The 12,150-nt window shown below is 46.1% G+C and overlaps 1 protein-coding gene and 1 pseudogene across 2 annotated transcripts; both read right to left on the bottom strand.

Moving 5' to 3' along the window:
• Nucleotides 1–630: 630 nt before the first annotated feature.
• AIF1 (allograft inflammatory factor 1) lies at nt 631–2,539 on the bottom strand. Of its 2 annotated transcripts, none has more exons than XM_057699348.1 (6): nt 2,292–2,539; nt 2,033–2,094; nt 1,877–1,943; nt 1,499–1,540; nt 1,148–1,310; nt 631–837 (listed from the first exon to the last, which is right to left on the bottom strand). In XM_057699348.1, the coding sequence occupies exons 1-6, from the start codon at nt 2,314–2,316 to the stop codon at nt 753–755; spliced, it is 444 nt and encodes a 147-aa protein (XP_057555331.1). In that variant the 5' UTR covers nt 2,317–2,539; the 3' UTR covers nt 631–752. The 2 variants fall into 2 exon arrangements, with proteins under 2 accessions (XP_057555331.1, XP_057555330.1); XM_057699347.1 differs by having other exon boundaries at nt 1,877–1,964; nt 2,292–2,421.
• A 7,894-nt stretch (nt 2,540–10,433) lies between these two features.
• On the bottom strand, nt 10,434–10,974 carry LOC130831636 (high mobility group protein B3-like; annotated as a pseudogene).
• Nucleotides 10,975–12,150: the final 1,176 nt, after the last annotated feature.

Here is a 12,150-nt window from a genome sequence, read left to right as displayed (position 1 = left end):
CTCTTTCTGTCATCCAGGGATCCTGTACCCCTGGAATCTGCCCTCAGTACTCTCCTGATACACGCCCCTTTTCCTTTTATTAGATAGACTCAGTTTTTGTAGCTTGTCCCCAAAACGACCTCAAGACTCATTTTCGCTTAAATTATCAGGCTTTATAGTGTCGTAAATACTTAACTCAATAACACCAGTTCTTTCATCTATCCATCCATCTATTCATTCAAGTTTTAAACATTATTGAGGGCTTATGATATGTCAGGCACTGCAGGGTAGATCATAATATTCTCATTTTCAAGTAAAGACTCAGGCTGAATGATTTGTTGAGGTTACAAAGCTTATAGTCACAGAGAATGTTGGTTCAAGGTAATCCTTGCTCTTCATCATGAGCTTGGGTAGTACACTTTTTTATCTGTACATGTCTTTTCATCCCACTTAAACTCCTTGAGGTCAAGGCTGTCTTATACATCTGGAATCCCACTTGGTGTACAAAACCACCTGCTGCAGTAGACATACTACAGAATGGTTGATGGATTGCTCATATGGGCAAATCCTTGCTACCCTTCCCTCAAAGATGCTTCACTTCTTCCCAAACCCAGGAAAGAAAAATCCCCCCGAACAGTGACCAAGTTGAGTTGATCCAAAGGAGGATAATTTATTTAAATTAGTTTGGCTCTGGTTCACAATTTTTGTCCTCTTTTTCCATGTTAGAGTCACTAGAAGCCCCTTCCATCCCACCGCATCTCCCTCACCACAAATCAGGGTAACTCAGAGATAGCTTTCTTGGCTGGGGGACCAGTTGGCTTCTCCTGTTCTCTTGCTTTCTCTTCATACATCAGGATCCTGGTTGAGGTGGGAAGAGACACAGGGATCAGGGGACAGTCCTCTCAAGAGAATAAATTTTAGGCTGCTGTGAAAGCCCAGAAAAGGATGAGGGTTGTGAAGGTGGGAGGAGAAGGCCAAAGGGCAGGAGTGGGACTGCTGGGGGCTGTGGGGACCAGAACCATGAATGAGGTTAGGACCTTGGAAGGGTCTCTCAAAAAACAGAAGAGAAGTGCATGCTGAGTAATGTGTAGAAGCTGAGCCTGGGGACAGAGGTGGGGGGTGGGGGAAGGACAGATAAGTATAGGGGAGGTTGGAACTGGATCCTTACATTTTTAGGATGGCAGATCTCTTGCCCAACATCATCTTGAGAAAGTCAGTGTAGCTGAAAGTCTCCCCAGGGCCACTGGATACCTCACTGATTAATTTCTTTAGCTCCAAGTGGGTCTTGGGGACCCCAAGTTTCTCCAGCATTCGCTTCAGGGACATGATATCTGGAGGCAGAGGATGGGGGTAAGAAGAGAGGGAGCCTCTCTCACTCGGTCGCCTCCACCTCCTCATTCCCATTCCCCCTCCTGCCCTGGTGACTAGCCCTCTCCCAGACCATTGGGAATGGAGCACTGGGGGAAAGACCTCCCTCTTCCCAGACCTGTGCACGCCTCCCAGATCACCATTTTCTCACCGATATCTCCGTTTCCATTTAGGTCAAACTCCATGTATTTCTCTGGGTGAGGGGAGAAAGCAGAGAGGGTAAGCTCTGGCTGGAGGCTCACAGGCAGGGCCGGGGGCGGGGGTTGACCGAGCGCTAGGTGGGGGAGAAGATGAGGAAGAGGTGGGGCAGGTAGAGGAAGTGGGTATTGGAGAGCTGAGGGGCCCTGTGAAGCTATAGGGAACTAGAGGGGACACTGAGAGCGGCAGGCTGGGGAAAGGGACTGTAACTAGGGCAGCAATAGAGGCAGCCTTCCTTTTTCCCACCACTTTTCTTTCTGCTGTCCCCTCTCTTCTTGGGGAAATCCTACCCTCCTCACCCCCTGCTCCACCCCTATAGTTTTCCCCTCACTCTTGAAGGCTTCCAGTTTGGAGGGCAGGTCCTCATCACTGCTATATTTGGGATCATCCAGGAATTGCTGTGGGGGGAAAGCAAGAGCCTGGGTAGGCCCTTCGGGTCAACCCCCGCCACCCCCCACCTCCGCTGCCCCTTAGTTCTTCCTTTTACCTTGTTGATTTCATCCAGTCTCTCTTCCTGCTGGGCCTTCAGCAGCCCAAAGGCTTTACCTCCTGAAGGGGCGCAAAGGTTAATGTAGCCTCCCTCCCCCCACCGCCCACCCCCACTTGCACGTCTCCTCTCCTCACCCCTAAGCCCAGCCTGAAGCCATCACAATTCTGCCTTCATAGGCCAGCTTCCCAGCCCCCGGCCCGGGACTGTCCACCTCCTTTCTCCCATTTTAGGATCCTGCCTATCCCACCTTCCCTACCCTGTAAATCCCTGGTTTGGCTCATAGCTCAGCGGATGCTGGTGGAGATGCTGGAGGAGACAGACCAGGGTGGATGCCTCTCTGTCTGCTGGCTCTCCTCTCCCACCGGCTTCCTGGAGGCCTCCCTCCCAAACTTCCCCTTTCCCCTCATTCCCTCCTCCTCTAAGTCCCAGGCCTCACTTCCCCATCAGGTTTTGCTGACACTAGCACCGAGGAAGAAGGGGGAGCTGGGTGTAGAGAGGAGATGAGAAAATTACACTCTCCTTAATTCCTCTTAAGGGGAGCCCAGTGTGTGCATGAAAGAAATATTTTGATAAGCCACCAGAATAGGGGGGAAGGTCAGTAAGACCCCAGGGGCATTTATTCTCAGGAACAAAGAATGTTTGAAGAGTCTGGAGGTTCAGGTGACTGAGGCCCAGGTTTTACAAGTCTGGACACGCAGGTTTGGATAGGGAGCTAAGGAAAGGCTGACTGAATTTTTCTGTGCTGTGGATGGGAGAAGAACCTGAAGTCGCTGGCAGATCTGGGAGGGTGGCAAGGTGGGTGCAGGGTCTGGAAAGGGAGGTGTACTTCACTTCCAGCCTGGCAGCTCCAGAGAGGCCCTTGGAAATGTGGAAGTGTCTGACAAAGGAGTCTTTGTTTATTTGCTTTGGGATGTGCAACGTAATCCCTTCATCTTATCTCCTTTGAAATTTTCAGTAAAACCTACAGAGCTCTGGGATTTGAGAATTTAACTAGATTCTTTGGGGGAATTCCCTGGTGCTCCAGTGGTTAGGACTCTGGCGCTGTCACTGCTGAGGACCTGCGTTCAACCCCTGGTCAGGGAACTAAAATCCCACAAGCCGCATGGCGCGGCCAAAAAAAAAGTAGTAGCCAGTGATGCTGAGAGAGACAGCATTGGTGGACACAAGAGCCAGGGGCGGAGGCCAACGTTAGGGGTGTGTGTGTGGGGGGGGTGCTAGTCACTGTGGGTTCAACAGAGTAGGGAGTAGCCTCCGATAAATGCCCTCCCTAGGCACACTCTTTATCCTCTTTGCTGCTGTTTTTGGCTGGTGGCTTCCAGAGGAGGTGAGGACAGTGCGTCCCCCTCACTGAGACACTTTTGTCTAAACTCCCCGCCCCGAGGTCCAGCCACGCTGCCCCAGCATTGATGGACATACTTTTCCATCTCTCTCCTGCCCCCAACGTATTTTCCCTTCTGCAGCTGGGAGTTTTCATCTCTCACTGCCCTCTCCCTGACCCACATGGGTGGGGGAGATGCTGGAGGGGGCTCTGGCCTCTTGAGTTCCCTTTATTACAGCTTCCTCTCCCCCTACAGAGAAAGCTGCAACCCTGCCCTCCTGACGGTCTCGGTGCCTAGTGGGGGATATCCATTTTTTTAATTCATATGTTCATTCAACAAATATTTATTGAGTACTTACTATATGCCAGGCACCTTTCTACACCCAGTGAACCAAATAAATGTAAACTCTTGTCCTCATGGACAGTCTAATTGGGGAAGACAGACAATAAAAATAAACAAGTATATTAAAGGTGGCAGGTGCCTATGGAGAACAAAGTAGGGAGGGAGACAGGAAGGGCTGTGCAGGCTGCAGATTGAAATAGGGTGCTGAGGGAGGCTTCTTTGAGAAAGTGATATTCGAGCAAAGATTTCAAGGAGGTGAGGGAATAAGCCACGTAGACATATAGGAGGGGAGCATTTCAGGCAGAGGGAACAGCACATACAAATGTCCTAAAGTGAGGACATGTCTGGATATCTGAGTATTCGTGAAACAGCAGGAAGGCCAGTGTAGTGGAGCCGGGTGTGTGAGGGGAAACAGAGATAGGGGATGAGGCCAGATTGCGTAGGGCCTTGTAAGCCGTCAGGAGGAATCTGGCTTTTATTTTATAAATTTATTTATTTATTTTATTAGCTGTGTTGGGTCTTTTTTGCTATGCACGGGCTTTCTTTAGTTGCAGTGAGTGGGGGGCTACTCTTCGTTGTGGTGTGTGGGCTCCTCATTGCCGTGGCTTCTCTTGTTGCGGAGCATGGGCTCTAGGCACATGGGCTTCAGTAGTTGCAGCACAGGGGCTCAATAGTTGTGGCTCACGGGCTCTAGAGCACAGGCTCAATAGTTGTGGCGCACGGGCTTAGTTGCTCCGCGGCATGTGGGATCTTCCGGGAGCAGGGCTTGAATCTGTGTGCCCTGCATTGGCAGGCGGATTCTTAACCACTGCACCACCTAGGAAGCCCAGAATCTGGCTTTTATTTGGACTGAGATTGCCTCCCAGGGTAGTCTTTCCCTTGAGGGTGACTTGGCAGACTACCAAGGTGAGATAGAACTTAGACGCTCAGAAAAACTTCCTGGGAAAGAGAAAGTGACAGCTGCTCTGACCATGGGACAAAAATGAAGAGTAAAGAGTGACTAGGTGGGCAAGTGAGTGGTGAATGAAACTCAGCGTAAGCACAGATGTGGGAAAGCCTGTGAAGAACAGAGATGCAAGAAGACACCACACACCCAAACCCAGGGGCTGGCCCGCTGGACCACAGAGAGGGCGAGCTCACAGTCTGCAGTCAGGGCTGAAGAGGAGGTAGGGCCTCTGGGTGGAGACCTGTCAGGGAGCAGCTGTGAACCCGGAAATAAGGGAAGTAGGTAACTCTCTGACAGTTAGGCTGCAAAATCTAGATCTGAGCAGAGACACGCAGAATCTCCTTAAATCAGTGGTTCTCAACAAGTGGTCCTTCTACCAGTATCACATGGAAACATGTTAGAAACGTACATTGTTGGGCCCTGTCCCAGACCTACCGAATTGGAAACCCTGGGGGTGGGGTCCAGCAATAGCTTTTTAATATGTGCCTCAGATGATTCTGATATACACTCAAGGTTGAGAGCCACGGGCTCTAAAGCAATAGAGTGACCCCCAAGCCTTCAGGGCTTGCTGTACCCACTGAAGGTGTCCACATGGCTTAAGTACGTATCAGTGGGTGGTGGGGCTGGTGAGTCTCGGAGACAGAAAGAAGGAGTCACTGAGAACAGTTGCTAGTGTCCAGCCAAGCAGTCAGGGAGAGGATGCTGAGCTGGCTCAAGGAACAACCTGCTAGAACCCTGTGTGGTTAGAGTTCTTCATGGAACTTGCACTGTGTTGCTAAAGGCCCTTGACACGGTTCCACACGCTCCAGGGGAACTGCTGGTTTGAATCAGGCCCCCTGTGTACCTACATGAAGAAAATACAAGGGTGGCCAGAAAGCTTGTCTCTGTGTGGGGGCCTGAATGTCTCCTGTTTGCCCCTGCATTTTCCCTCTCCCACTCTGTTCTCTGCCCCAGGAGACTAACCATATCAAGGGCACCTCTGGCTTCTAGCTGTTTTGGCTGATGGGGAGCCTGGCAGGAAAACAGCAGGAGGGAGGACATTAAGTTAAGGGTGTTCATTCCTCTGGCTCCCTTCCCACAAGGTCACTTCAGGCTGGCTGACACCTCCATCTATGGGCTATGCTCCTTTCCAGGCGATCTGCTCTACATGACTGTCCTTTTCCAGGTTTCAGAAGCTCAGGGAATAAGTTTCAGGTGGTCTGTGAATTTGGAAAAGAAAAAAATGTGCATCCTCTTCTCACATCCAACATTACACGTGTTGCCTTGTCAAAGTTTAAAGTTCTTACTCAAGCCAGCAACAATATCTTTTGCATGGATATATCTTAATTAAAATCTACCTTCAATTTGCCTGTATTTTACATCTCTTGTCTTTTAATGTGGTAATAAGTACATTTTTTTCTATCCCAACATTTTATTAATATTTTGATAACTGGAATTCAATGTCACTGTTTTCTTTGTTATGTATTTTTTTATTTTACACTTTACCAGAATGCTGAAGAGATTTGTGGCAAAAAATGAGTAAAAACCACTGCTGTAATCTCTCCTCCCCTCATCTCTTTGGGCCTGGGTTGCAGTATCCCTTGTGATTTCCCTACATGCCACCCACACCTTTGTAAATTAACTATCTCTGGAGATGTCCCTGGTGGTCCAGTGGCTAAGACTCTGCACTCCCAATGCAGGGGGCCCGGGTTTGATCCCTGGTTGGGGAACTAGATTCCACATGCAGCAACTAAGAGTCCACATGCCACGACTAAAGATCCTGCATGCCGCAGCCAAGACCCGGTGCAGCCAAATAATTAAATAAATATTTAAAGATAAATAAATAAATGATCTCCGCCAATGAATCAAATTTGAGACCCTGAAGGACACGGTGGGCTGGGGGCCGGAGCGTGGGGAGCTGGGAAGAAACGGATCTCTGCAGCTCTATTTCTTATTGTAAGGGAACAAAAGGGCATCCTGGTGTTTGCACCAGACTCAGGGGCTTGGTTAGCAAGAGGCTTTCCCTGAGGCGGGAAAACAAGTGAGGATTCTGAGGCTACAAGGGAGAGCTCTGAAGAACCATAACCAGCTCACCAACGTTGCTGTTGCCGAAGCCTTTTCTTTTCTACAAAGCCTCCTTGTAGGGCTTTGAGGGGAAAATGCCAGCAGCTGATTTCTAAATTTCCCCTCTTGACGCCTGTAAAGAGATTGGAAACACGCGCGCTACATGTTCAGTGAAGCTAGGAGATACAGAGCACCTACAAACTCCAATTTATGTCTCTGTGTGACCAAATTTCCCGCTGAGTAGGCAGTGCCCAGGAGTGCCTCTGAGAAGAGCAGGGGAGTAGGGAGGGTCCCCGTGGCTGCTAAGAAAAAAAAAGCAAATATTCCTTCCCGGGATGAAAGGCCTCGCCCCTGGAGGGAAAAGCTGAGGGCAGTGCTGACTGAACAGATTCAAATACTGATAAAGGTGGAGCGAGAACATTTAAATCACCCAAAGGGACCCAGAGGTGGCAGCGAAATTCTCCTTCTAATATTAAGTGCACCCCCTTAGGTGCGCTTGGGAGATAGCAGCCTGTGAGGTCTCCTGTGAAATAAAGAAGCCTAAGGTTGGGGGGAAATGCTTACTTAACTGGGAGAGGGTCTCAGAGGCCAAGGAGTTAGTGGCTACACAAAGGAACCAAATTTAAGGAAATTATCCATTGTTATGGCAAAAGAGGAGTCCTTGAACTTGTAAGTCTGGAAAGCCATCCTGCGCCCACCCCAAAGGTCCTCCTGCTAATAGTTTAGAAAAATCCAGCTCATTCAAATACGAGTGACAAAAAGAAATGACCAACGCATCTGTTCAATTAACTATGAAAAAAAAGATAAAGAACACAATTTTCCAACAGATGGCAACACACCAGAAAGGTATTGCCACAAGCAGGTGGAAATTGTGGCCCCAAATTCCATCATGAATTCAAAAACAACAAAACTTAGCATAGCCTTTTAGCAGTGAAGGAAGGCTGCATATCAGAAATCCAAGTACACCCAGCAGAGATGATGGGTAACAGCGGATAGTAATAGGAACCGGAGGAAATGTACAGGAAAAAAAAAAGACAAAGCCATTTCAAAAATATACACTAAGTTTCTTGGGAGAGGAGAGGCATTTGATGTACATTCCTAATTTTTAAAATCGTAAATGACTGTTGTGAAATGTTTTTTTTCCCTGTTTTAAAAATTTGAGTAGTTGTCATGAACAGCTTTTGTAAAATGCTTTTATTGTATTGATTGAGATGGTCGTATGGGTGTTCCTCCTTCCTCTTCATGCACTGAGTTGTGTGAATGGAAACTAGGTATTTTTTGGTTAAGTTTTTTTTTTTCCACCCTGCTGCGGTGCGGCACGTGGGATCTTAGTTCCCTGACCAGGGGTTGAACTCATGCCCCTTGCAGTGGAAGCCCGAAGTCCTAACCACTGGACTGCCAGGGAATTCCCGGTTAAGTTTTATATTATTTAGTCAATTCTGGTTTAGGTTTCCTAATATTTTTAAGTTTTTTTTTCTTGCATCTATGTTCATGAGGGAAATTATTTTATAATTTTCCTTTCTCAAATTATCCTTGCCTGGCTCTTGTAGCAAGGTTATATTAATCTCGTGAAATAAGTTGAGAAATTTTTCCTGTTAACTGGCCACTAGAATAAATTTTGTATGATTGGCATGGTCTCTGTTTTGAAGGGAGAGCATTCATAACTGTCTGGGCTTGGTGATTTTTTGGTGGTTAAATTTTGAACATCTGATTCAATTTCTTTAATGGTTATAGGTATATCAGGCTTCTAATTTTTTCTTGAGTCAGTTTTGGTCACATATTTTTCTAGAAAATTATTCATCTATCAAAATTTTCAATCTAAATATCTAATGTATCAGACATTACATTCCCTATAGATTGCTTTTCTGGGACTTCCCTGGTGGTGCAGTGGTTAAGAATCTGCCTGCCAGTGCAGGGGACACGGGTTTGATCCCTGGTCTGGGAAAAGTCCACATGCCGTAGAGCAACTAAACCTGTGAGCCACAACTACTGAAGCCTGAGCGCCCTAGCGCCTGTGCTTCACAAGAGAAGCCACGGCAATGAGAAGTCCAAGCACCGAAATGGAGAGCAGCCCCTGCTCGCTGCAACTAGAGAAAGCCTGAGTGCAGCAACAAAGACCCAACACAGCCAATAAATAAATAAATGAAAATAGATGAAAGCTTGAATAGATGAGTGGTTCTACATCAACTGCCAAACATAAAAATAAATAAATAAATAAATAAATAAAACTTTTCTGTGTGCATGTGTATGCCTTTTCTCTTTTTTTTCTGCTTTACGAATTTACTAATTTGGTCAGAGATTTTTAATATAAGTAGTCTCTGTAAACATGTCTGTTTTCTGCTTTATTATTTCTTTGTTTTCTAGTTCATTAATTTGTAAACATATCTTTATTATTTCCTTCCTAAATTTTGGGGGGCTACTCTGTGCACTGATTCTAATTTCTTGAAATAGCTGTTCAATTCATTGATTTTCAAACTTTCTTTCCTAATCCTCACATTTACTTTCTTCCATGAATTGTTTTAGCTGCATCCCACAGTTTAGATATGCAGTCTTTTCACTGTCATTCAGTTAAAAAAAAAATTTTTTTTTTTTTTGGCCACGCGAAGCTCTTGTGGGATCTTAGTTCCCTGACCCAGGGCCCGGCAGTGAAAGCGTGGAATCCTAACCACTGGACCACCAGGAAATTCCCAGTTCAAAATATTTGAATTCCATTATATTTTCTTTTAACATTTGAATTACTTAGAAGTAGGGTTTTTTTTTTTTAAATGTAATACTGTTTAACTTCAAAAACATTTCAGCATTCTAAACATACAAAAAAAACATAACAGAACGTGGCAGGTCCTGTTTAGTACAGAGAGTTCTCGAACTTTCATCGATGCAGTGGCTCTTTGCTTTGCTGACAGTGAAGAGTTCTACGGTTTGTTTAAAAAAACAAACAGTTTAAAACTACCGCACTTCAACTAAAAAGGATCCAAAACACTTCTCATGCCAGCTGACCCCTGCTTTTCCACAACTAAGAATGGCAGCAGCATGCGATGTCTCTATATACAAAAACAAGACAACCTGAAGCTAAACGGATGCCCACTGCAGCGTCCACAGGTCCAGCCCCACAGTGCATGCCCTGAGCTATGGCCCCTCCGGAAGGCATCGCCCCCGCAGCCTCCACACCAAGCAAGGAGCGTCAAGAGTGTGTCTCGGTTGCTTTGTTCTTTTTACAAACTATAGATTATGTACAGCTGAGAACTCGGGATTCCTAGCCAATGGCCATAGGGTTAATACACCACCTTACAAATTACAAAAAAGCCAGAAACGTCTTTAAATGCCTTGTCACACCAACAGCAAAGTGCGCAGAGTGAGGAGAACACGAGAGCCTTTTGGTTTTAAAAATGTTTGGAAATACGTACAACTTTGATACAGTTTCTGGGTGCTCCAGACACCCATGGCCACTTCATGTAAAGCACTGACAATTGCTAGAGCACTTTGAGAGACTACAATATGATCATGATCCAACTGGGTAATTAAACCAAATGAGGGCAACAGACACATCTGGGGCGAGAGGTGTGTCAATCACAGCGCTCCCTACTCTAAGGTACTCACAAAGAGACTGATCAACAGCTTTTTTTTTTTTTAATTCCTCCTCCTCCTCCTCACTGTCTTCCTCTTCCTCTTCCACCTTTTTCCGAGCAACTTTAGCAGGACCATTGGCGCCATCAAACTTCCCTTTAGACTTATAGTCTGCGACATCCTTCTACTTCTCCTTCAGCTTCGCTGCCTTGTTGATGTATGACTGCTTCTCGCTGTCACTTAAGTTATTTCCACATCTCACCCAGCTTCTTTGCTACATCTCCAATGGAGATGCCAGGGTTTGTAGGTTTGATCTTGGGGAGGAATTCGGAACAGAACAGGAAAAATCCAGATGGTGGCCTCTTGGGGGCATTAGGGTCCTTCTTCTTACCTCCCTTAGCTGGTTCGTAATCCTTCATTTCCTGACCATAGCGCACTTTATCTGCCTTTGCCATTTCATCAAATTTAGACTTCTCTTTCCCAGACATTGTCTTCCACCTCCCAGAGCACTTCTTGGAAAATTATGCAAAATTAACAGGGACCTCAGGGGTTTTCTTCTTATGTTCCTTTCTGCACATCTGCACAAAGAGAGCATAAGCAGACATCTTGCCCTTTGGTTTCTTGGGATCATCTTTAGCCATCTTGATTGTATTGTTCGATAGTCTGGGGAACGCAGGGAACGATGTTCGGCTTAGCACTCCACAGCCTCGCGCTTGCTGCCTCCAAGAGAGCTGCCTCTAGAAGTAGGTTTTTAAAGTTTAGAAATACAGGGACTTCCCTAGTGGTCCAGTGGGTGGGACTCCATGCTCCCAATGCAGGGGGACCCGGTTTGATCCCTGGTTGGGGGACTATATCCTGCATGCATGCTGCAACTAAGAGTGCACATGTCAACAACTAAGAAGTCCTCATGCTGCAACTAAAGATCCTGCATACCGCAACTCAGACCTGGCACAGCCAAAATAAATGTAAATAAATTAACTTTAAAAAGTTTACAATAAAAACAGATGATTGAACTTGGTGTACCTCCCCCCAAAAAAATAAATAAAATAAAATTAAAAAAAAAAGTTTACAGATAAATTAGAAATGCATTTTTAAAATTTCCAAACGTATGATAAATATTCTTTGTTAGTCTTTTATGTTGTCATGTATTTTGCTCAGCAATTGTATTCTAAACGATTTTGATTCTTTTTTCTAGACATCTATCTGTATACCTGAAAACAATGGATATTTTATAATTTTTCTAATTATTCTAATATTCTACAGTCCCGTTAGATCAAGCTTGTTAGTTGTCTGCTTTCACTCTTTTATGTCTTTAGTGCTTTTATGTGATTGATTTATCAGTTCCTGAAAGATGTGAGTTAAAGTCTTTAATATTGTAGGTTACATTTTTTTAAAACAAGGATCCTTGCACAGAGTCTGCAGGCACCCAGGACAACACAGCAGTGGTCCCAGCCAGCCGGCCTCGTGGAGTTAGGGATGGCTTCTTAGTTGGAGGGGAGAACAGTCCCTAGAGGGAAAGGTGAGCACTTTGCCAGCCTTGGCTCCTTCTCCCACTCGAAGAGAAATGGGGGAGAAAGACGGTGAGAGATGGGGTGGGGGAGAGAGGTGTCCTGATGGGGAAGGGTGGGAGGGACAATGTGGAGAAATATGGGAAAGCAGAAAGAGATGTGGAGACAGATGGGGGAAGAGAAAGGGAAATGTGGAGAGAGAGAGGGTGTCTGTCAAATGGAAGGTGCTCACTAAATATGTGTTGAATGAATAATTAGTGAATAAGCAGATGTTTGCTCACGTGTGCACGCGTGCCTGCATACGTGTGTGTGTGTTTGTGTGTGTGTGTGTGTGTGTGTGTGTAGGGGGGTAGAGATGTTTAGAGAGATGCAGCATGTAGGTAGAGAGATAGG

Source organism: Hippopotamus amphibius, chromosome 11, assembly GCF_030028045.1.
Source record: "Hippopotamus amphibius kiboko isolate mHipAmp2 chromosome 11, mHipAmp2.hap2, whole genome shotgun sequence".
Classification (NCBI taxonomy): Eukaryota; Metazoa; Chordata; class Mammalia; order Artiodactyla; family Hippopotamidae; genus Hippopotamus; species Hippopotamus amphibius.
Note: the sequence above shows the minus strand (reverse complement) of the source record. Positions and strands in the feature narration are given on the sequence as shown.